The sequence below is a fragment of the Danio aesculapii genome, chromosome 7 (genome assembly GCF_903798145.1).
Source record: "Danio aesculapii chromosome 7, fDanAes4.1, whole genome shotgun sequence".
Classification (NCBI taxonomy): Eukaryota; Metazoa; Chordata; class Actinopteri; order Cypriniformes; family Danionidae; genus Danio; species Danio aesculapii.
The window spans coordinates 58,846,344-58,870,094 of NC_079441.1; the positions used below are offsets into that span (position 1 = coordinate 58,846,344).

At 37.2% G+C, this 23,751-nt stretch overlaps 2 protein-coding genes across 2 annotated transcripts in view; both read right to left on the bottom strand.

Annotated features, from left to right (window-relative positions):
* htra3b (HtrA serine peptidase 3b) overlaps positions 1-10,065 on the bottom strand; it is a 32,528-nt gene extending 22,463 nt beyond the window's left edge. Inside the window, exon 1 of the mRNA XM_056462272.1 lies at positions 9,306-10,065. Coding sequence (XP_056318247.1) covers positions 9,306-9,720 — 415 coding nt within the window. The 5' untranslated portion in view covers positions 9,721-10,065. The remainder of the gene's footprint in view (positions 1-9,305) is intronic.
* Positions 10,066-12,929: 2,864 nt separating this feature from the next.
* LOC130232402 (SH3 domain and tetratricopeptide repeat-containing protein 1) overlaps positions 12,930-23,751 on the bottom strand; it is a 52,592-nt gene continuing 41,770 nt past the window's right edge. Inside the window, exons 17-18 of the mRNA XM_056462273.1 lie at positions 18,641-18,837; positions 12,930-14,002 (exon numbers count right to left, since the gene is read on the bottom strand). Of these exons, the coding sequence (XP_056318248.1) occupies positions 13,736-14,002; positions 18,641-18,837 (464 nt within the window). The 3' untranslated portion in view covers positions 12,930-13,735. The remainder of the gene's footprint in view (positions 14,003-18,640; positions 18,838-23,751) is intronic.

Consider the following 23,751-nt stretch of genomic DNA (forward strand, 5'->3'; position numbering starts at 1 on the left):
TGTGTTACATACAGACTCGTTAACAGAAAATGACCCAGAATATACAATATATTCGATATATGTATATAATCACAATATATTAAGTATCTTTTTAAGTATCTTTTGCTCTGTTTGATCAAAACCACAATAAAAAGAGTAATACTGTGAAATTGTATTTTAATATAAACTGATGGTTCATTTGAAAAGGCATGTGAATATGTTTTAATGGAGGTCACTGTGCTCATTGGAACTTTCAGAGCAGCAGAAATTTTTCTGTAACCTTCCCCAGCATTGTCTACAGACAATTCCTTTGTCTTCATGCTTGGTTTGTGCTTTAACATGCACTGTCAACCCTGGGACTTTATATAGACAGGTGTATGCCTTTTCATATCATGTCCAATAAGCTGAATTTACAACGGGTGAACTCCAATTAAGCTGCTGAAACATCTCAAGAATGATCAGTGGAAACAGAATGTACCTGAGCTCAATTTAGAGCTTCATGCCAAAGACTGTGAATACTTATGTATATGTGATGAGACATGTTCAGCTTTTTTATTTTTAATAAATTTGCAACAATTTCAAAAACTCTTTTTTCACATTGTCATTATGGGGTTTTGTGTGTAGAATGTTGAGGAAATAAATGAATTGAATCCATTTTGGAATAAGACTGAAACAAAAAAAAATGTGGAAAAAGTAAAGCGCCATCAATACTTTCCGCATGCATGTAATCCTTCAGAAATCATTGTATTGTGTTTATTTGGTGCTTAAGAAACATTTTAGACTTTGATCATTGTTAAAACTTTTGTGCTGCTTCTTATTTTTACTATTGAAAGGTATCATAAGTTACAAATGAACGCACATTAAATTGATTAAAAATGACAGTAAGGACCTTTATAATATTACAAAAAAAACTGAATAACATGTTATTGTGAACTTCTCAATTCATCAGTGATCACTTAAAATAGGAAGTGGACAGATGTACAGTATAAACATAATAACAACCATTGTAATAGTTAGAAATAATGACAATTCATCATAATCAAGCAGCAAATCAGCATATTAGAGTGATTTTTGAACAGCCATGTGACACTGAAGACTGAAAGAATAGTGATTACAGAAAATTCAATACTGAATCACAAGAATAGATTACTTTTGCATAGAAAATTGTAATTTTATATATATACTTTTTATAGTAAATAATGTAACTAGTTTTCATCAATTAAATGCAGAAGCTTCTTTTAAGTACATTGACAAATTTTTATGTTTTCAATCTTTTAACCATTACTGTTTCAGTCTTCAAAACATTGAGGATTCAAACAAATGCTTATACTGTAGAAGTGTACAAGAATAGAGTTCAACATAATTATATCCTATTTATACACAGTGAAAAATGTTGGGTACCACACACTCGATTTGTGTTAAGACAACATGAAGAAATAAGGTTAACTTATTAGTTTTTACAAAATGAAGTAGATTAGGGCTGGGCCAATAAACGATATCATTGCGATAAAATTTATTTAGATAGCGATGATAAGCTCTGGACATTTTACTCGATATTGATATTGAATAGCCAATCACACAGCAGTAATATGCGACAACTGTGACAGTAACTATTTTTTGTTACTGCCTTAGTGAAGCAAGAAATCAAGCGGTATGTTGGTTAACCGCATGTATATACACATACAGTATATATTAGGGATGTTAACGTTTATTCAATGATCCGTTGACTGTCGGTAACCCTTTCAATTGATAGACCTTATCAGTGACAGATTAAGCGTGGACATTTAAAGGTTATACTTTGCACTGTGACACGCGTCCACAACTATACACATTAAAGTAATAATCAAGTGTGTCCAGTTCACATTACCTTATGAACTCACTCTCTTGATATTGGGGATGTATAAAACCCTGTTATGCACAGATCTCGGTTATATACTGTATGCTGTTGGAGTCATTAATACACGGGTCAGGTAATCAAAAAGTAGGCTACATGATGTTTAATTATGGGTGGATCAATCAGATTAATCATTGGTTATGCAAACTTTTAACTGCTTTGTCTAAAATATTAAAATGTTTAAAAAATGTAATTAATCGTCCCCTGCAGGCACAGGACGTCAACATGATGTCATATTGACATTGTACTTTAACGTACCACAATGTCGTGGGGACGTTGGATTTTGTTTAGAAATGAAAATCAGGTTGACGTCAGAACCCAACATCAGGCCGACGTCAATGTCCAACGTCCAACCTAAAATCAACCAAATATCAATGTCTAATCATGTTACACCTTGACATTGTGTGGTCGTTACCACTATGACATCTATCAGATGTTGGATTTTGGTCACTTTCCAACACAACCTAAAATCAACCAAATATCAATGTAATTTGACATCGTTTATAGACATCAAAATAACTTTGTCCTTAGACATTGGCTAGACATTGGATTTTGGTCACTTAACGTCATGACCTAAATCTAACCTAATTTTAACATTGTGATGTTGTATGCCTGCTGGGCCAGATTAATGAATAGTTTTGTCATCAAGTGAAAACAGTTTAATATAGGCTACTCTTTTATTTTTGATCATACAGTTTACAAAAATACATTATATGAAACTGAATTTTTCACTTTTATTTTATTTATATTATAACTGTATTTAACCATTTTGTGTTTTGGCTGTACAGACTCTGAGGTACTTGACTTTTTGTACTTGACCTCAAATATTTGTTCTTCTTGATTATTTTCTAGATTACTAATCAACAAAAATGATTATTTTAAATGTATTTTACTATTTTTTTTTTATTATTTAAGGCCAAATGTGTCATCTGTTTTGGTTAATAAACAATATTTTAAATGGTAATTTTATGAACTGTCTAATTTTTATTGCATCAGTCATTGTTGGCATAATAACTGGAAGCATTAACAACTTATATCAAAATTTATCGTTATTGTTCAACACGGAAAAAAAAAATTGTGATTACATTTTTGCCATATCACACAGCCCTAAAGTGGATTGAATATAAAACAATTAAGTTTTCCCAAAAAACTTAAAAATTGTGTTGTTTCAGCTTATTTTAAATACGTAGTTAGAAAAAACAGCAAATGTCATTTTTTAAGTGTATATCAATAAAGTGAGTCTAAATTTTTACTAGTTCTATAAATACAGTATAATATAAAATTATGGTTACATATAATATTTATGTAAAGCTATTTTTATATTCATGTACTCCGAATCTTTATTCTGGATGAAAGCATTGAAGCTTTATATTTGGAAGCTGCTAGATTCCAAGAGAAGCATGCAATAAAAGTGCACTCCACTGTAAATCATTAATCATATGCAACACCCCATGTAAAAGCACATTCCAGTGTGGCTGCATCACGGAGCCGTGACCTCTAAGATTTCAGACTGCCAAGTAAGTCAACTTCCACTGGCGGTGTGTGCAAATTTATTTATACAGATGCATCTAATGTTGAGAAACGCCACTCAACCCAAAGCTGGCCAGGCAGAAACTGAAGATGAATGTTCTCAATAGTTTCCTCATTCATTTTTTCCAGTCTGGAGACACGATAAAGAAGAAGAGCAACCAATCACACAATGCTGTAGAAAAGCTGCAGGGCAACATCTGTTTCTGAGTTATTTAATGCAGTGATTGTAAGCGTAGTGCTTCATTTTGAGGTTTCAGACTTTGTAGCCTAAATTGTCTAGAATAATAGACTATAATTTATGTGACCTAATGCTGTAATGATCAGCTCTCCAAATAGCCATGAGGCTTCTCTGTGGGTTCTTTTGCATGTCTCGCTGTATGCCTCACTACTGGGTTACTCACTAAATATATACATTAAAGTCGGAATGGATTTAAAATGGACTCTACTTATTTTTATATGTATATAGTAGTGCTTGTTATAAAAGATGTATCTGTGCACAATTTCTAAAAATTAATTTTCCCTCAGAATCTTTAATGAAATATCATAACTCTACATCGAAATGACTTTTCTTTACCTCTGGTCACATCCATTCGTCAATCTTCTTTCACTTTGTTAGCACCACCCATCTTTCAACGATCCAATCAGTTCCCAAAGGACAAAATCATGCACCGCCCTACTTTTTTTCTCATTTCGGGACTGTTTAAGTGGATGCAGACAATTTGAACTTCCGTTTAAAAAGATAAGTTCAGCCAAAAATTAAAATTCTGGCATTAATTACTCACTCTCATTATTCATTCATCTTCCCTACACAAATGAAGATATTTTAGGTGAAATTCAAAAGATTTCTCCTCCTCTATAGAAAGCAACAATCCTGATAGATACAAAGTCCAGAAAAGGAACCAATAAACATTGTCAAAATATTCCATGTGACTTCAGTGGTAAAAAAAATATTTTTAATTATTAATAATTTTAATGAGACCATTAAGGAGGTGCGTCTTTGTCCCACATTTTGTTCACTGGATAACACCCAAAAAAGCAACCTTATTTTTTAAATTAACAGCTGGGTCTTTTCTGACATTTTGGGCATTTCTGTGTGGAGTTTGCATGTTCTCCTCGTGTTGGCGTGGGTTTCCTCCGGGTGCTCCGGTTTCCCCCACAGTCCAAAGACATGTGCTATAGGTGAACTGAATAAACTAAATAGGCCGTAGTGTATGAGTGTATGTGTGAATGAGTGTGTATGTTTCCCAGTGATGGGTTGCAGCTGGAAGGGCATCCGCTGTGTAAAACATATGCTGGATACGTTGGCGGTTCATTCCGCTGTGGAGACCCTTGATGAATAAAGGGAATAAGCCGGAGGAAAATGAATGAATGAATGGGCTGGAGTACCCACCAGACACCCTAGATGACACTCCAGCCATATGAACGCACCACCAGCCATTCACCCGGACTACACTTCCCATCATGCTTTCATTCAGTACCAATTGTACCATTTAACATACCTTAATTAATAAAAAATGACATTTCCTTGCAGTGCTTTAAACCTGTTAATTGCATCATCACGACCCGTGCTCCTATAGACCAGTGGTTCCCAAACTGGGGGTCGCGACCCCTGCGGGGGTCGCAGAATAATTTCAAGGGGTCGCGAGAGTTATTTAAAAATTGTGTAATTTTCAGTGATTATAATAAATATTTTTCAGTATTAAAAATGAAAGCTAATATTTTCAGATTTTGAAAAAGATATCACTGATAAATTCATAAAGTATTTAGGACACGTTCAGGCAGAATGCATCTTTGTACTTGGAACGCAGCGCTCAGGAACAGTTTAAAACTTGTCATGTCAACTTGCCGCAGTAAACAAAGCCTTCAACGCTTGCCCCGCCTTCGCGCTCTTCTTATTGGCCCACTGCTCTAAGAACTGAACACGAATGATTGGTTAAAATCAGCTGTCAATCACTCAGTCAACGCCTCCTGTCTTCAGATGACAGGAGCTACAACCGCGAAAATGTAAAGCGCTGAAGACGAGAGAATGAAAACAACACTGACAGATTTAGTTTTAGAAACACCTAAAGCTACAAATATTGGCACATCTGATTACTGATCATGTGCTGAATGTTAATCCACCAGCTATACTTATTGAAGAGTGGATAAAAGAGCTCCATTGGCTTCAAGTCTGCTATGAAAATAACTAGCATTCACTGTAAAGTCTGTGGGATATCTTTTGGGATATCCGTCCGTGTATCTTTTGGTCACTCAATAATGTTATAAAAATGTCTTTTCTTGTGATAACGGGATTTCATTGAGACATATTTTCCTCACGCATGCATATTTATTTTTTTGCTTGTTAGTTTTGATTAGTGTTGATTTTCAAATGCAATAAATCTGTTTATAATCTTGTAGTAACAGTGCGATAATTGGTGGGAGCCACTAAATTTTGGCTGGTGCGTCTACATTTTTAAAGTTAGAAGCACCAGTGTTACCAAGCAAAAATGTTAATTTCGAGCCCCGTAATCTATAGTAAATATAGTTAAAATATTGTGAACAGCTTAAAAAAAGCTATTTTTATTGTTTGTATATGCTTTGGTAGTGGGGGGTCGCGAGTTCTTGACGATCTTACAATGGGGGTCGCGGGTTAAAAAGTTTGAGAACCACTGCTATAGACCATTTCAATGTGGTGATGTCATTGGCCTATGTACATTTCCTGCTTGATATCAAACTAGTTTGTAACTGTAAGAAGAGGCAATTCAATCATAACTTAATGTTAAAACAGATATCATACCATTATTTATCAATATATGGCTCTTTTTGGATTCTCGGAAGTAGGCATGGGACGATAACCGTTTTCAAGGTATTCTGCAGTTTGGAAAAGTCAAGGTTTTAAAACCGCCAAAATGTTCTGTAATACCATTCCTAAGGTATGTGTATGATTTTTTTATTTACTTTTTTGTTGTTGTTTTTTAGGACAACAGTATCTCCAGCTAAAAAAAATATTTAAAGATGCTGTTTTAAATTGTAAAGAAATCTGTGTTTTAGAAAATAATGAAGACAGTAGAAGTCAATTAATTATTTTAGTCATTTAGTCTGACATGTTTACTGTTCCAAAATATTATAAATCTTAAAAAAAAATAAAATATATTGTTTTCAATGGGGAAAAAAAAGTTGTAGTTTTTACCTAGACATTTAAAAAGAATATATTTTAGAGCAGTAATCATAATACCGTGATACCATGAAAATGGATATTTTTATACAAGGTTATTATACTGTCAGAATTTTATACCAGCCCATTTTTTTGTTTACACCCCTCAAAATGGTCTATTGGTTCTGGGTTTGATGCTTGTCGTAGCTGATGTCACACTACAGGAAAGTGTCTGACACAATCTTTCTGACACTGCCAGAACTTTATCGCCGGGACAATTTGCTTGCAACAGTCATTAAGCGGCTGTCAGTGAGCATGTCAAACCACCAATCAAAGACCAGATTTTAGCGTATAGGATTTTGAGAATCTTGTAGGATTTCCCAAATTTGTCTAATAAAATTGTTGCAGTGATTGCACAATGTGAGCAAGGCTTAACACACAAGCATTGTTTTGTATGTAGTAAAATGTGTACTGGGACCTGGCACAGCTGAAAAGAGGACATGTTTGACAAATATTGCAGCTGTTGAACAACATAATGCACTTTTGAGACTTTTTGAATTGAGAATGTAGTTGTTTATATTGCAACTCTGCAGTTTATTTATAAGGACAGTGCCTATTTGAAATGTTTATAATTTCTGAGAGACAGCGCGTTAGCCTGTCATTGAGCAGACCAAAGATGTTTTGACAACATGTTTTGGTTTCTTTTCTGCAAATTCAATGTCTCTGGACCTTTTCTGTCTAGAGAGGGTCAGAGAGTTCTCAGATTTAATCTAAAATGTTTTAAGCTGTGTTCCAAAGATGAACAAATGTCTCAGAGGATTGGACCGCAATTGATAGTAATTAGTAATTAAAAACAGAATGGCCAGTTTCAATGGTCAGCGACACTGTAGAAGCCAACTCTATCTAACTGGTAGATGATTGCTACCAGCTTAACTCCTTTTAATCTTGTGTGGCTGAATTATTGTTGTGATTACAGAGATATTATCAGACCTAAACATTTGACCTAGAAAGCTGACCAGGTCATATCCTGATACACATCATTTCACCCCTTCAGTCGTCTTTTAACGCAGCTGTAGGTTGATAACGTGTCTCCAGAGAGGTGGTACCATTTCCAAAAAAGTGTCTGCTCCCTCTTCCTGTCACCAGAGATATAAAGTTTTACTGCTCATCTGAAAGAACTTAGTTTTTTTTCCTTTGAAAGATAAATAAGGGCATCAAGGTGGCGCAGTGAGTAGCACAATTGCCTCAAAGCAAGAAGGTCACTGGTTAGAGTCCCGACTGGGTCAGTTTGGTGTTTCTGTATGTAGTTTGCATGTTCTCCCCATGTTGGCGTGGGTTTCATCCGGGTGCTCCGGTTTCCCAGACAGTCCAAAGACATGTGGTATAGGGGAAATGAATAAGCTAAATTGTCTGTAGTGAATGTGAGAGTGTATGGGTGTTTCCCAGTGTTGGGTTGTGGCTGGAAGGGCATCCACTGTGTAAAACATATGCTGGAATAGTTAGTGGTTCATTCCGCTGTGGCGACCCCTGATCAATAAAGGGACTAAGCCGAAAAGAAAATGAATGAATGAATGAATGAATGAATAAATGAATGAAGGAATGAATGAAAGATAAATGATAGGGTGTTGGTTAATAAGGTCTTGTTTTGTCAAAACAAATCAAGGTCCAGGGGAAACCATGACTGATCTACAGAGCACAAAGCAGCACTATTTCCAAACTTCAAGTTTGAGGTCAACAGTTCTGAAAAGATCTGTTTGTTTCTTAGTGTGAAATAACTTTGATGACTTGTAGAACTTCTCATGCAGAGGAAATATTTTAAGAATATTGAAGGATTTCTATGGAACCCTGAACTAAGGTAAACTCCACTGACATTTATGGATATTAAGTTGAACTGACCTACTGTAAACTGAACATTGGTTGTCTTCCATAGACCTGCTTTATATCGAAAGTTCGTACCTCACACAAAACTATATGCTCAACCAGACGGATTGATAACACAGATTGATAAAGCAGGTGATAGTTTAAAAGTTTAACTAGCCTTGTGCTCAAGTTGAAGACACTGCGTAATCCTTACACAGTTTTAAATCATATGTTATGTGGGTCAATAACAGCAGGTGGAACAACTCATAGACCATGATGGCCAATGTGTGTGCATGAATTAGATCAAAGGTGTCAAACTCAATTCCTGGAGGGCCGCAGCTCTGCAGTTTTCCTCCAACCCTATCAAACACAGCTGATCTAAATAACGGAGGTGTTCAAAACAGTCTTGAACACCTTGATTAGTTGGATCAGCTGTGTTTGATTAAAGTTGGAGCAATACTGCAGACTGAGGCCCTCCGGGAATTGAGTTTAACACTTATGTGTTGGATTTATTGATTCATAATGTTCAGAGTGATTGGTATTTTATAATCTGATGAGATTTTAATCATAACCCCCTTCATGCCTTTACCAAATACAATTAAAAACTGTAAATTATATCTATTATATTTATCAGTTTTTATTAATTATATTTAAAAGGATATAGTTCAACCAAAAAATGAAAGATTTGCCATTGTTTACACACATTTAAATTGTTCCAAACTGTTTGACTTTCTTTAGTGTTCAACAGAAAGAAAGGAAACTCGTAAAGGTTTGTAACCACTTGAGGGAGGGTAAATGGTGAGTAAATGTTCATTTTTGGGTGAACTGTCGTTTTAATTACAAAATTTTGGCATAAATACTTTTTTCAAACACCAATTTCCTTCTTCTTGCAGTACACAAATCACTTACCTTGATTGTTTTCGCACGGTCCTTTGTGCGCGTTGGTGACCGCGGGCAGACCCTGCTGCAGCGCTTTCCTGCTCACCGCCTTCAGCTGGCAGATGTTGCCGTACGTGTTCCCGTCGCTGCCGCAAACTTTACTGCTGTACCTGCACTGGCACACGCCTTTGGATAGTCTCTTTCCGGACGGGTGCTTGCACTCCAACCCGTCCCCGCAGGGCAGATCGTCCTTGCGGCCGCACGGCTCGCCCTCCCCTTGCGCACACACCAGGCAGCAGTCACAGCGGTCCGGCACGTACCCGCTCGGACAGCTCGGGCTCGGACACTTGCTCACATCGCAACGCTCCGGACACTTAAGTTTAGTATCCGCCACAGCAGCTTTGTAGTAAAGAAAAACGACCGAAACAAACAAAATGACCTGCATATTTTTAGCTATAAGTGAAAAAGAGTTGATTCTCAAGAGTTCTTGGATAGCCTACTCAGTGTCCTCTGGAGATCACCATTACGCATCAAATTTGCAATGAAAAAATTAGTTTCTGATGAGCAGTGCGCGTTCCTGCAGGCTCGTTTGATAAAAGGCAGTATGCAGAGGTTTGTCCAGCAAGAGGAATATTTTTCTTATTAAAGCCAAAGTGGTTCTCTGATGTGCGCAAATGCCGCTGATTTCATGTGTAGCTCATTAAAGCAATGTGTGTGAAGCCTCTCGATATAAATGGTGATGCTACATCCGCATCTGCCGACCATCTCCCGCTCTCAACATCCTCGAATAAATTCTTGCTTTTCTTTTCTATCCAGGAGAGGCGGGGAATTCTCTTACCCCAAAGCGTTCTGATGATGGAAAGTCCGAGTCTTTTCCGCGAATCGGTTCTTTTAAACGGATTGTTTCACGGGTAAACTGATTCAGCTTTCATTTGTACACTAAAAAATAAGATAAACTTTTATAAATTAGCGTAAATTAACGTTTTAATGAGGGGAAAATGAAATAGAATTTTCTCAGAAAGCATACTTTAATCATCGTTATGTATATCTTTTTGTTTATAAATTCATTAACAGAATATATTTAAAAATATATAAATGAAATAAAACCCAATTTAGTATAATGTAAATGTAAATGACTTAAAAGTCATTTATAATGTAAATGACTTAAAAGTTTAAGTCAAAGATTTTATTGTTTTATCTCATTTAAAAATGTGTTGATGTGTTTACTAATATTCTATAAAAGCACACTGCTACTATTTAAGTAATACTAAACTATTTTAAACAGTTTCATTAGTAAATATATTTTATTTCATTATCTTTCTTCTGTTGAACACAAAAGTAGGTATTTTGAAAAATGCTGAAAACCAGTAGCCATTGACATCTATAGTATTTTCTTTTCTATGTCAATGGCAACCGGTTTCAAACGTGTTCAACATAAATAACGGAATTCAAACATGTTTGGAACAAGTGAAGGGAGAGTAAATGATGACAGAATTTTCATTTTTGGTTTAAAGTTTACCTAATGGAATTTAGTATATATTGTTTTTAATTACAACTGTGTAGCTAAGTGTCTTACATTGCATTCAGTTAACACTTGCATTCAATGAAAACAAAGCAACTTTAGAATGTTAATTAAATTAAATATTAAATCCACTTTTATTAGTGACCAACAAAATCTCTTTTTGACAGATACATTTGAATGCCAAGGCACAGTGTTTGTTTTCACTTAACTGGGTGTGTTTGGACAAAATCATGTTTTTCATCATGCATGAACATATTTATGTAAAAAACGCAAATCTTGCCACTTTCTGCGCAAACAACAGCCACTGCTGAGGTAAAAATGGGTTCACTGACATCCCTTGCATGTGTCAAAAATATTAATATAAAATAGATTTTACAGAATGGAAAAACAGAAATAAAAACATAAAGTATTAGTAATAGCAATAATTTCCTCACCCTCAATCCATCCATGTATTTGACTTTCTTCTTTCAGAAAAACACAATCAGGGTAGTTTTCAATTTTATATTTATTTATTTTTTCTATATATATATATATATATATATATATATATATATATATATATATATATATATATATATATATATATATATATATATATATAGATATAGCTCTATATATATATATATATATATATATATATATATATATATATATATAGCTATATAGATATAGCTCTATATATATATATATATATATATATATATAGCTATATATATATATATATATATATATAGAGCTCCGGTTTCCCCCACAAGTCCAAAAACATGTGGTATAGGTGAACTAAATAAGCTAAATTCTCCATAGTGTATGTGTGTGAATGAGTGTTTATGGATATTTCCCAGCGATGGGTTGCATCAAAGTTGGCGGTTCATTCTGAACTACACTGTTCCTATTTACTGTGACCTTTTATGTGAAGCTGCTTTGACACAATCTACATTGTATAAGCGCTATACAAATAAAGGTGAATTGAATTGAATTGAATTGAATTCTGATGTGTTGGCCCCAGATTAATAAAGGGAGTAAGCCGAAAAGAAAATGAATAAAAACATAACCCATATCGCCAGGGGGTTAACACCAGTCTTATGAAGAGGATCAATGTATTTTTGTCTTTTTCAATGACCTTTGACGATGTATCATGCATGGCAATAATGATGACGATGATCGTGTACTCCGGTTCAAACAAATACGGCTGTGACTTCTTTTACAGTGAAATTCTTGCCAGAACTTCCACTATGTTTACGTTTCTTTTGTATGCATCATATGTCGACAAAAGTGCTCATAACTCCTAGACCGCTTGCCGTAGACGCAAAAACACATTTGAAATTCTCTAGTCATAAATAAGCAAATACAATTTCAACTACAAATTCGCTCTACGGTGCATGCTTTTTAAAACCTACTTCTGCAAACGAGACCTAAGTTTTTCACCTAATTGGAACCAAATCAGTGCAGAAATATTCTCTGGACACTGAATATTAGTAATTATAAAAATAACCCCAAAATGTGTATTGCTATTGGGTTTGGTCTGGCCTGGCCTGCGGGTAAAGTGGTGGATCTCTCTCGCTGGGCCCTGGGTGAACCTGTTCACGCCTGGCTTTTTCTCACTTTTTCTTTCGCTCCTCCGCTTGCCCCAGGACGTCCTCGTACCTCTAGAGTCCCCCTAAGCCAGACCCTCCTGAGAGGTGAAGACTTCCTGGTAACCACTACCAACACCATATGGACCTGTTGACCAGCAGTGCCCGGGCACCCCACACTTAAGCCCGGGGAACACTGACTTAGCTAACCGCACGTGCCAGACTCACGTGCCCCCCATTGGCTTTGTTGAGAGCACCTATGGGAAACGGCAGCCTGGTGGTGGGGGTGGAGCTGGCTGTCAACCGACCGGGAAACGCCAGCCTGATGGTGGGGTGCCAGCCGGTCTGCCCCTTCCGACCGACACCTACCATGGGTGCCCCACCACTTCCTAGGGCAGGGATGTCAAACTCAATTCCTGGAGGGCCGCAGCCCTGCACAGTTTAGTTCCAGCCATGCTTTAACACATATACCTGTAGGTTTCAAACAAGCCTGAAGGACTCAATTAGTTTGATCAGGTGTGTTTAATTAGGGCTGGAACTAAACTGTGCAGGGCTGCGGCCCTCCAGGAATTGAGTTTGACATCCCTGCCCTAGGGGGACAAGCGACAGACTTGAGGCCCCTCTCGCCCTTCCGGCCCGACAAAACTTGGATTGAGGGCTCACTTTCAATGGATCGCAGCGACAAAGCTGCTCTGCCACGCATGTCACCCTGACCCAAAGCTATTTTACTAAAATGGTCATAAACTCATTGATTTGAGTTTATAATTTAAACTTTTGAAATATTTTTGTCATAAAAACGCATCGATCCGTTTAATTACACATGCGTTAACCCCCTGGTGGTGTATGGGTTCATTTTATGATGGATTTATACACTTTTGGAACCATGAAAAAGTACTCAACATGAAAGAGCAAAGATAAAATTATTATTAAAACTATTCAAGCTGTGTTCATCTGAAAAAAATAGTCATACTAACTGAGAATGGCTTGAGGGTTAGTATATTATGCAGTATAATATCATTTAGGTGAACTATTCTTTAAGATTATCTTCATTATTAATTTTAGATATTAACATATTAGATAGAATTATTTTCAGTAATAAAGATTGCTTCAATCATGCAATATTGTGCCAAGTAGGTCATATAAAAGTCTTTTTTTTTTCATTTAAGAACTAAAACCGAAGCAAGCAGTGCCTGAAAGCTGTTTCCCTCCAGTAAACACTTGCTGGACCGATCAACATGAGTCAAAACTTCTGTAAATAAATCAACCAACACACATAACATCCGGTAAACATAAAGTAAACATGGGAAATTCACACACAAGCCAAATCAAAACATGCAGTGAAGTGTCGTGTCCAATTGAGTCCAGTTCTATCTTGCTGCCCCAGTTATCGTGTGTTTGTATTGGGACGTGGACCTGAAGCTGTAGTCTGGAGCCAGGTTGATTCTGCGAATGTGGAGATCATTAGCGAAAGCTCTCGCTCGCTGGTAGAAGAAGAGTGAGAGCTCGCGGTCCATGAGGAAGTTATGGTAGATGGTAGCCAGTCGGGTGCAGAGCTGCAGCTGAGACCTCTTATTGCCCAGATCCATCGCAGCGGCTAAAGCCAGGTGATAATAGCCAGCAGCATCAAAAGGGTCCTGAGATAGAAAGACAGGGAGAAAGAGATTATTTGCCTTCTGAAATTTGATTTGTTTTTTCATACGTTTACCGGCCACTTTATTACAATCCTGCTGAAAGTATCTATCAGAAGATGGGTACACTGTGGTCATAAGGGATAGATATGGTCAGCAACAATGCTCAGGTAGGCTGTGGCATTAACACGATGCTCAATTGGTAATAATGGGCCCAAAGTGTGCCAAGAAAATATCCCCCACACCATTACACCACCACCACCAGTCTAACTGTTGATGCAAGGCAGCATGGATCCATGCTTTCATGTTGTTAATGCTAAATTCTGACCCAACCATCCGAATGTCGCAGCAGAAATTACCAGACTCATCATCAGAATTCGAGACTCATCAGACCAGGCAATGTTTCTCCAATCTTCTATTATTCAATTTTGGTGAGCCTGTATGAATTGTAGCCTCAGTTTCCAGTTCTTAGCTGACAGGAGTGGCACCCGGTGTGGTCTTCTGCTGCTGTAGCCCATCTGCCTCAGGGTTTGATGTGTGGACCTGTAGACCTCGGTTGTTTCGAGTAGTTATTTGAGTTACTGTTGCCATTCTATCAGCTCAAACCAGTCTGGCCATTCTCCTCTGATCTCTGGCATCAACAGAACTGCCGCTCATTGGACATTTTCTCTTTTTCTGACCCTTCTCTGTAAACCCTAGAGATGGTTGTGTGTGAAATTCCCAGTAGATCAGCAGTTTCTGAAATTCTCAGACCAGCCTGTCTGGCACCAACAACCATGCCACGTTCAAAGTCCCTTAAATCCCCTTTCTTCCCCATTCTGATGCTCGGTTTGAACTGCAGCAGATCATCTTGACCATGTCTACATGCCTAAATGCATTGAGTTGCTGCCATGTGATTGGCTCATTAGAAATTTGCATTAATGAGCAGTTGGACAGGTGTACCTAATAAAATGGCCAGTGAGTGTTTGTTTTCCAAGAGCTGTTTAATGGTGAGATGTATTCAACATGTTTTTAAACATAATATTTTTAATAACCAATTTCTAAAAACTAATTTCTTTTGTTTATGCCATGATGACAGTACATATTATTTTGCAAGTTACAGTATTCAGCTTAAAGTGAAATTTAAAGATTTAACAAGGATAATTAGGAAAAAAAAGCCTACTTTTTAATTTCAGGACCATTTCAACCAGACATACATCAAAATATGGGAAAAAAGGACAATCGTAACTTCTGTTTCATGTCAACTTTAAGTGGTCAGTTCTGTTTTGTCTTGTCTAAAAAAATAATAATTTCTTAGGGGAGGTACTAATATCGACCAAAATAATTAATAAAAACAAGTATGTTAGTAAGTTAGTAAATAAGTAACTAAGTAAGTAACTAAGTATACAATTATGTAAGTAAATAAGTAATTAAGTAAATATGTAAGTAAATATGTAATAAAGTAACTAAGTAAATAACTGAGTATGTAAGTAAATAACTATGTAAGTAGAAGTAAATAAGTAATCAGTAGAAGTAGAAATAATCAAGCAAATAATTATGTAAGTAAATAGGTAAGTAAAAAAAGTATGTTAGTAAGGTAGTAAATAAGTAACTAAGTATGTAATTATGTAAGTAAATAAGTAAATAATAAGTATGTAAGTAAATATTTATGTAAGTAGTTAAATATGTAAGTACGTAAATAAATATGTAAGTGTGTAGGTATGCAAGTAAGTATTTATTTATTTATTTGACTTAAAATAGAATGTTTATGTATAGAATAGAAAATAGAATGGTTATATTAGAATGTTTAATATTGCTTGAGAAATATTTGTAGAATAATGACAATTTCACAGGAGGGCTAATGTGTTTTGACTTCAATTGTGTGTGAACATCATGTGAATCCAAGCAATAAACAACATTTAAAAAAATGAACTCACACATTTCATAGCTTCCAAAAGCACTGCATTTGGGGGCTGTGATTAAAACACCCAGGGTACAAAATGTAAACTAGCGACAAAAAAAGACACTACAACATTATTATTATTATTATTATTATTATTATTATTATTATTATTATTATTATTATAAATATTATATAATTAAAATGTTATATAAATAATAATATTTAAAATATTATTAAACTTACAGACATTAAGCCAGTATTTCAAACATTCTTATTTATTTATTAATAATGATAATAATACAAAAAATACAATATATAATATTTATAATATTTTTACCATATTAAAGATTTTTGCGATCAAACATTACACTAGAGAGCTTCTTTTTTGCCAACATCTCATTTGAAAAAATAAATTATTGAATTTTTCAAAGCTGCAGATAAATGGTGATTTTTGGCAAATAATGACAGAATGCCAGATTAATAGCTGCTGTGATTAAAGACAAGTGTGGCACAATGTTCTTCCACATATGAGCAGCTCCTAATATGGGGCTCCATTTATAAAAATGTGCATATTCTCAGCTTTAATCACACGAGTGTGTTAATGATAAAAATCTCCAACATGTACATTCATAAGAACAGACATCAGATTTATAGTGTCCTACGCAGGTGTGTGCAATTTTCCTTTTGGCAAAGTGAGTCAGATATTTGGAAGGAAATCTGAGCAATACTTGCCGATGGATTTTCTCACGTTTAAAACTATGTGGACCTAACTAGTGTTGTTTTTATCTTAATGACATTAACTAGGGGATGTTTATAAGGTGGATATCGGAAACCATTCACATCTGCACAATTTTAAGCTGACTTGAAAGATTTTACATCTGGAATAGAGCATCTATTGAGTGGTGTTGAGTTTGGGTTGCTTTTAAATGTGCATGTAAATATTCTTCCACCTAAATTTGCATTTTTAATCATTTATAAATCTGCTGTTAGCAAAAGAGACACTTAAAAAGTTTAGTTTGAAAGCAGAAATGGAAAAATAAAACTATAATTTTTAGTACTGCTATTACACTGTTGCTATGTAAAATAATTATAATAATAATAATAAAATGTTTTAATAAACATTAAAAAAAAGATTTTTTTAGTTGCTGTTATTATTTGACAACAGAATAATTGCAGTACTACTACTTCTACTACTACTACTAATAATAATAATAGAAATAATAATTATTATTATTTTATTTTATTATTATTATTATTCATTCATTCCTTTTCTTTTTGGCTTATTTCCTTTATTAATCTGGGGTCGCAACAGAAGAATGAACCGCCAACTTATCCAGCACATGTTTTACGCAGCAAATGCCCTTCCTGCTGAAACCAATCTCTAGGAAACATCCATACACACTCATTCACAAACATACACTATGGACAATTTAGCTTACCCATTTTAGCTTACCCAATTCACCTGTACCGCATGTCTTTGGACTGTGGGGGAAACCGGAACACCCGGCGGAAACCCACACGAACACAGAGAGAACATGCAAACTCCACACAGAAATGCCAACTGACCCAGCCGAGGTTCAAACCAGCGACCTTCTTGCTGTGACAGCACGACCTACTGAGCCACTGTGTCACCTTATTATTATTATTTATTTATTTATTTATTTTATTTAATTTTTTATTATTGTTATTATTATTTTATTATTAATATTGTTATTGTTATTATTTTAGCAACAGTGTAATTGCAGTACTAATAATTATGTCAATAATAATAATAATAATAATAATAAAACTAATAATGATTATTATTATTATTATTATTATTATTGTGTTGTTGTTATTTTATTATAATTTTGTAATTATTATTTTTATTATTAAAATCAAATTATTATTATTTTTAATACGACAAATTTTTTATTTACAGTACTGCAAAGTAATATATTTCTTTACTAATGTATTTTTTTATTTAAATAAAGCTATTACAATAATAATAATAATAATAATAATAATAATAATAATAATAATAATAATAATAATAATAATAATAATAATAGTCATATTGCATTTGACAATGAGTAACCTTTAGTTTTTGTACTATGAAGTGAGTTTAAGTAATCATTTATTCAGTATGTACTGTACTTAGACTGCCATCTTCTGGTTTACCATGAAATGCAAAACACTTTAACCCAGTACCAGCTTATTATACAGACAACTAGAATTAAGCAATGCGTACATTATATAAGGCATTTAGATGTGACCATTTTATACTCAGAAATATTGTTTCAAAGACCAAACTCTATGCAATGGATAAGACAGATGTTGTCACCCTGCCATTAGAAAATAAAGAGTACATACTAAATACTAAACAGCATGTATTTGAAAACATATGGAGAAGTTGATGAGTAATCTTTGTGTGGACAATGCAGTTCCAGTCTCACAGTTCTTTACTGATACACTCTTCACTATATATTTACTGTAGCTTGTCCTCAGTATGATTATAATAGTCACTTTCAAATGGAAAAAGGGGGAGAATTTTAATTTTTTGCTTGTTTTTTTTGTCTTTGTTTTTTGTTTATTTTTTACATTTAAACATATCCTTTCAGTTTGTATCATTTTTAAATGCAACACAGTTATTGCTGTTTAAATGCAACACGGTTATTGCAGTAAAAAATTTATGTAAAGTGTTGTATTACAATGTGTACAAACTGAAAATGAAAACAAAAACAATCTGGTGTTCACAAGAGCCAGATCTCAGCATGTCTTACCTTTACGTCATAAAAGATGATGTCTCCAAGTGTCTGGTAAACCCTGACATAATACAGGGCTTCCTCGTCATACTGCAGGGGTGAGGGGCACAGAGACAGGGCTTTCAGAAAGTGGTGTTCCGCCATTTCAAACTGACCCAGACAATGGTAAAGTGTGGCAAGTCGATGGAAAGCCACTCGCTCATTCAAACGGTCAGCTGGAAGAAAACACACAAAGCTTTATCTGTTTCCAGCTGTTTATCATCAGGAACATGAGCTTACCATGTGTGCCATATTCTCAGAAACACATTCAATATTTTGGCAGGAAGCCACAAGCTGTGATGGAGTGTAAATCATTATCACATAATGAATACCATCAATTTACAGTCCTACTGTATATGCCAGGGTTTGCAGGGAAACAGATTGTTATAAATGCACAGTAAATCAGTAAATATGGGTAATATACAGTTGAAGTCAGAATTATTCGCGCATTTTTAATTTTTTGCTTTTTTAAATATTTCCCAAATGGTGTTTAACAGAGCAAGGAAAATTTTTCTTCTGGAGAAAGTATTATTTGTTTTATTTCAGCTAGAATAAAAGCAGTTTTTAATTTTTTAAACACCATTTTAAGGTCAATATTATTAGCCCCTTTAAGCTATAATTTTTTCCAATAGTCTACAGAACAAACCATCATTATACAATAACTTGCCTAATTACACTAACCTGCCTAGTTAACCTAATTAGCCTAGTTAAGCCTTTAAATGTCCCTTCAAGCTGTCTTGAAAAATATCTAGTAAAATATTATTTACTGTCATCATGGCAAAGATAAAACAAATCAGTTATTAGAAATGAGTTATAAAAACTATTATGTTTAGAAATGTGTTCAATAAATCTTCTCTCCATTAAACAGAAATTGGGGAAAAAAAATAAACAGGGGGGCTAATGATTCTGACTTCAATTGTATGTTGGTGCATTTGAACAAAACATATTTATTAAACCGATACATTTTTTAAAATAATGTTTTAGTCACCAAACATATTTAGACTTTGAAAGATAATACAATTAAATTCAAGCAAAAGATTGCAATATATTTAAAAATATTTCTTTTTTTGCTTCTCTCTTTTTTTTACATTTTTATTTAATATGTTTCTATAACATATAAATTTGGGTGTACTAGTTTTTGGACTGTTATTGTAAGTTATTTTGTTAGATAAGCTCCAGATTTTGGCTTCAGTACTGACTAATCTAATGTATATGAACAAATATAATATTGTTTAGCTTCCTTTAGAAAATATTAACTTAAATGAGAGATTTGTTAGGGGTGTACTTATGCTGAGCACTGTACATTATTACTGTAAAAATCTGTTTAAAACAAACATACACACCAAAGGGTTATTATGGTTAACCAAAAGTAAAAAGCATTTTGTTATTTGACATAAAAATTAATATTACATATTACATATATATGTTATGAAGCGGACAGGAGACAGAGGTAAGGAAACGTTAGGGTGTTTATTAAATGACAACAAGGAGCACATGAAGGATAGCCAGGAGGATCAGGAATGATGTTGGGGTCTTTTCCTCCGTGGCTGGGTAACAGGAATACACGAGGATGGACAGCACACACCAGATACAGCTGACAGAGGATGACACAGACTTGGAAGGACTGGAAGACAGGACGATTCGGGAGGACCAGGAAGACTAGGAGGAATACAAAGAGAACAGGTAAGTAAATCGTTTGTTTTAGCTGAGGATGACTACGCTGAGTGGTCGCTCAGTTGTCCGCTTTCGTCGAGACGAGCCCGGACAATGAGCGACTGGAGTGCTGTGCTTTTATCTGGTGCTCGTGAATGTGATGCAGCTGTGTGCTCATTAGAAGTCAGGTGATGGTGATCTTCGTGAGTGGGGGTCGTGAGAGCCTGACCAATCCATGACAGTACCCCCCTCCCCAGGGCCCGCTCCTGAGGGCCGACACCTCCGACGCCGTGGTGGTCTCCCTCTGCCTCTAGGCGCTGGGAACTCAGGGTGGCTCTCATGAAACTCCACCATGAGACTAGGATCGAGAATATCAGCTCTGGGAACCCATGTCCTTTCTTCGGGGCCGTACCCTTCCCAGTCCACCAGGTACTCCAACTGGCCACCACGACGTCGGGAACGCAAGATCTCCTTCACTGCGTAGACGGCTCCTTCTTCTAGGAGCAGTGGAGGAGGGGGTTCCTCTTCGTGGTCAGGCTCTGTGGAGGGAAGAACAGGATCGTGATAGGGTTTCAGGAGTGATACGTGGAATGTAGGGTGAATACGGTAGTGAGAGGGTAATTGTAGTTTGTAGGTGACGGGGTTAACCTGTTCCACGATGGTGAAGGGACCAACAAATCGGGGACTTAACTTGCGAGAGGGCAGTCGCATGCGTATGTCCCGGGTGGATAGCCACACCTTTTGTCCGGGTGTGTATCTGGGTTCTTCAGACCTTCTCCTATCGGCGGTTACCTTGCTTCGACGGACTGCCCTCTGCAGATGTTGATGAGCCTCGTCCCAGACTCTCTCGCTCTCCCGGAACCAGTGATCCACTGCGGGGACATCAGATGGTTCGCCATCCCAGGGAAAGAGCGGTGGTTGGAAGCCCAGGACGCACTGGAATGGCGTGAGTCCGGTGGAGGGTTGCCGCAGTGAATTTTGGGCATATTCTGCCCAGCCCAAATACTGGCTCCAGGAGTTCTGGTGACCACTGCAGAAGGTCCTCAGGAACCGTCCCACCTCCTGAATCTTCCTCTCTGTCTGCCCGTTGGTTTGGGGATGATATCCAGAAGAGAGGCTGACGGCCACACCTAGGAGCTTGAAGAAGGCTTTCCATAGACGTGAGATGAACTGTGGACCTCTGTCCGACACAATATCTTCTGGAATACCAAATGACCTGAAGACTTGATTAAAGATATTGTCGGCAGTTTCAAAGGCTGTGGGAAGACCTTTCAGAGGGATTAGTTTGACAAACTTTGAGAATCTATCTACTATGACTAGAATACAGGTATTACCTTCTGACGAAGGGAGGTCAGTGATAAAGTCCACTCCTAGGTGTGACCAGGGACGGTTCGGAATCGGCAAGGGATGGAGCTTTCCAGCGGGTAGATGACGTGGGCTCTTGGATTGGGCACAGTCCTTACAGCCCTGAACATATTGCCTCACATCCCTTGCCATGTTTGGCCACCAGAATCGTTGGGATACTAGCGAGAGAGTATTGTTGATCCCTGGATGTCCAGTGCCTAGCGAGGTATGTAAGGAGTGGATCAGATCTACCCGGTGTTCAGGTGGTATGAACTGCCGATGAGGAGGGCATCCCGGCGGAGCAGGGGCTTCCGGAGTGGCAACGACTGGAGGAGCGTTCCAGGTGATCGGACAAATGGAGATGTGTTCGGGAAGAATCTTCGTTGGGAGTTCTTCATGATCGTGATGCTCGTGTAAACGAGAGAGAGCGTCTGCTCTTAGATTCTTGGGTCCTGGACGATAGGAAATGGAGAAATCAAAACGTGAGAAGAAAAGTGACCATCTGGCTTGACGTGGACATAGTCTCTTGGCCTCTTTGATGTATTGGAGGTTTTTGTGATCTGTGATCACCTGGAACGGATGTTTGGCTCCCTCCAACCAGTGACGCCACTCCTCCAAGGCTAGCTTGATTGCTAGAAGCTCCCTGTCTCCTATGCTGTAATTCTGCTCCGCCGGGCTCAACTTCCGAGAGAAATAGGCACAGGGATGCAGTCGGGGCGGTGTATCATGATGTTGAGATAATACTGCCCCGACGCCGGTGGTGGATGCGTCCACTTCCACCACGAAAGGAAGATTTGGGTCAGGATGAGTCAGGAGTGGGGCCCTTGTGAACTCCTTCTTAAGAAGGCGGAAGGCTGCGGCTGCTTCTTTGGTCCACTCCAGTCCTTTGGGTTTACCCTTGAGGAGATTAGTGAGAGGTGATGTAATCCTGCTGTAGTCCTTGATAAACCGTCTATAAAAGTTAGCAAACCCAAGAAACCTCTGGAGCTCCTTAATGGAAGTGGGTTCTGACCAGGATAGAACAGCCTCAATTTTCTTCCCATCCATACGTATACCGGTTTGGTCAATGATGTATCCCAAGAAATGAATCGACTTCTGGTGGAATGAGCATTTCTCCGCTTTGAGGTAGAGGTGATGTTCTCTCAATGTGTGTAGGACCTCCGCAACGTGTTGGCGATGTTCGGCCTCACTCCGGGAGTAAATGAGGATGTCATCTATGTACACTATTACACAGTGGTGAAGAAACTCCCGGAGGACTTCATGAATGAAGTTTTGGAATACGGAGGGGGCGTTGACCAGACCGTAAGGCATGACCTCATATTCATAGTGGCCAGTAGGGGTCACGAATGCTGTCTTCCATTGGTCCCCCTCACGTATTCTTATCAGATTATACGCGCTGCGGAGGTCCAATTTAGTGAAGACTTTAGCTTCTCGGAGCTGTTCCAAAGCGGCTGGTACCAGAGGAAGGGGATATCGGTATTTTACTGTACCGTTATTTAGGACCCTGTAGTCGATGCATGGACGCAGCCCTCCGTCCTTCTTGGCCACAAAGAAGAAGCTTGAGGCGGCTGGTGATTTGGAGTGACGTATGTACCCCTGACTCAGAGCTTCCCTTATGTAATCTTCCATTGCCTGATTCTCTGGAAGCGAGAGCGGGTAGATCCTACCTCTTGGCAACTGGGCATCTGGAACTAGGTCGATCGCGCAGTCCCATGGCCGATGCGGCGGTAGCTGGGAAGCTCTCTTGGGGCAGAAGACATCATGAAAGGAGCTGTACTCCTTAGGAATGTGGATAGACTGCTTCTCAGGAGGGCTCTCGACCGATGTTGCAAACAAAGAAATGGGGTTCCGACCTTGAAGAGGGAGATTTGGAAAACAGGCAGGTGTACATCCAGATCCCCATTTCTTTATCTCTCCTGTGCCCCAAGAGATGATGGGATCGTGCTTCACCAGCCACGGGCGCCCTAGAATGATGTCCATATTTGCACCCTCCAGAACCAGAAATTGAATCCTCTCTTGATGTAACAACCCCACTTGAAGAAGGATGTCTTCGCATTGTCGATGGATACGGGTCGAAGATCGAGTGCACTGGG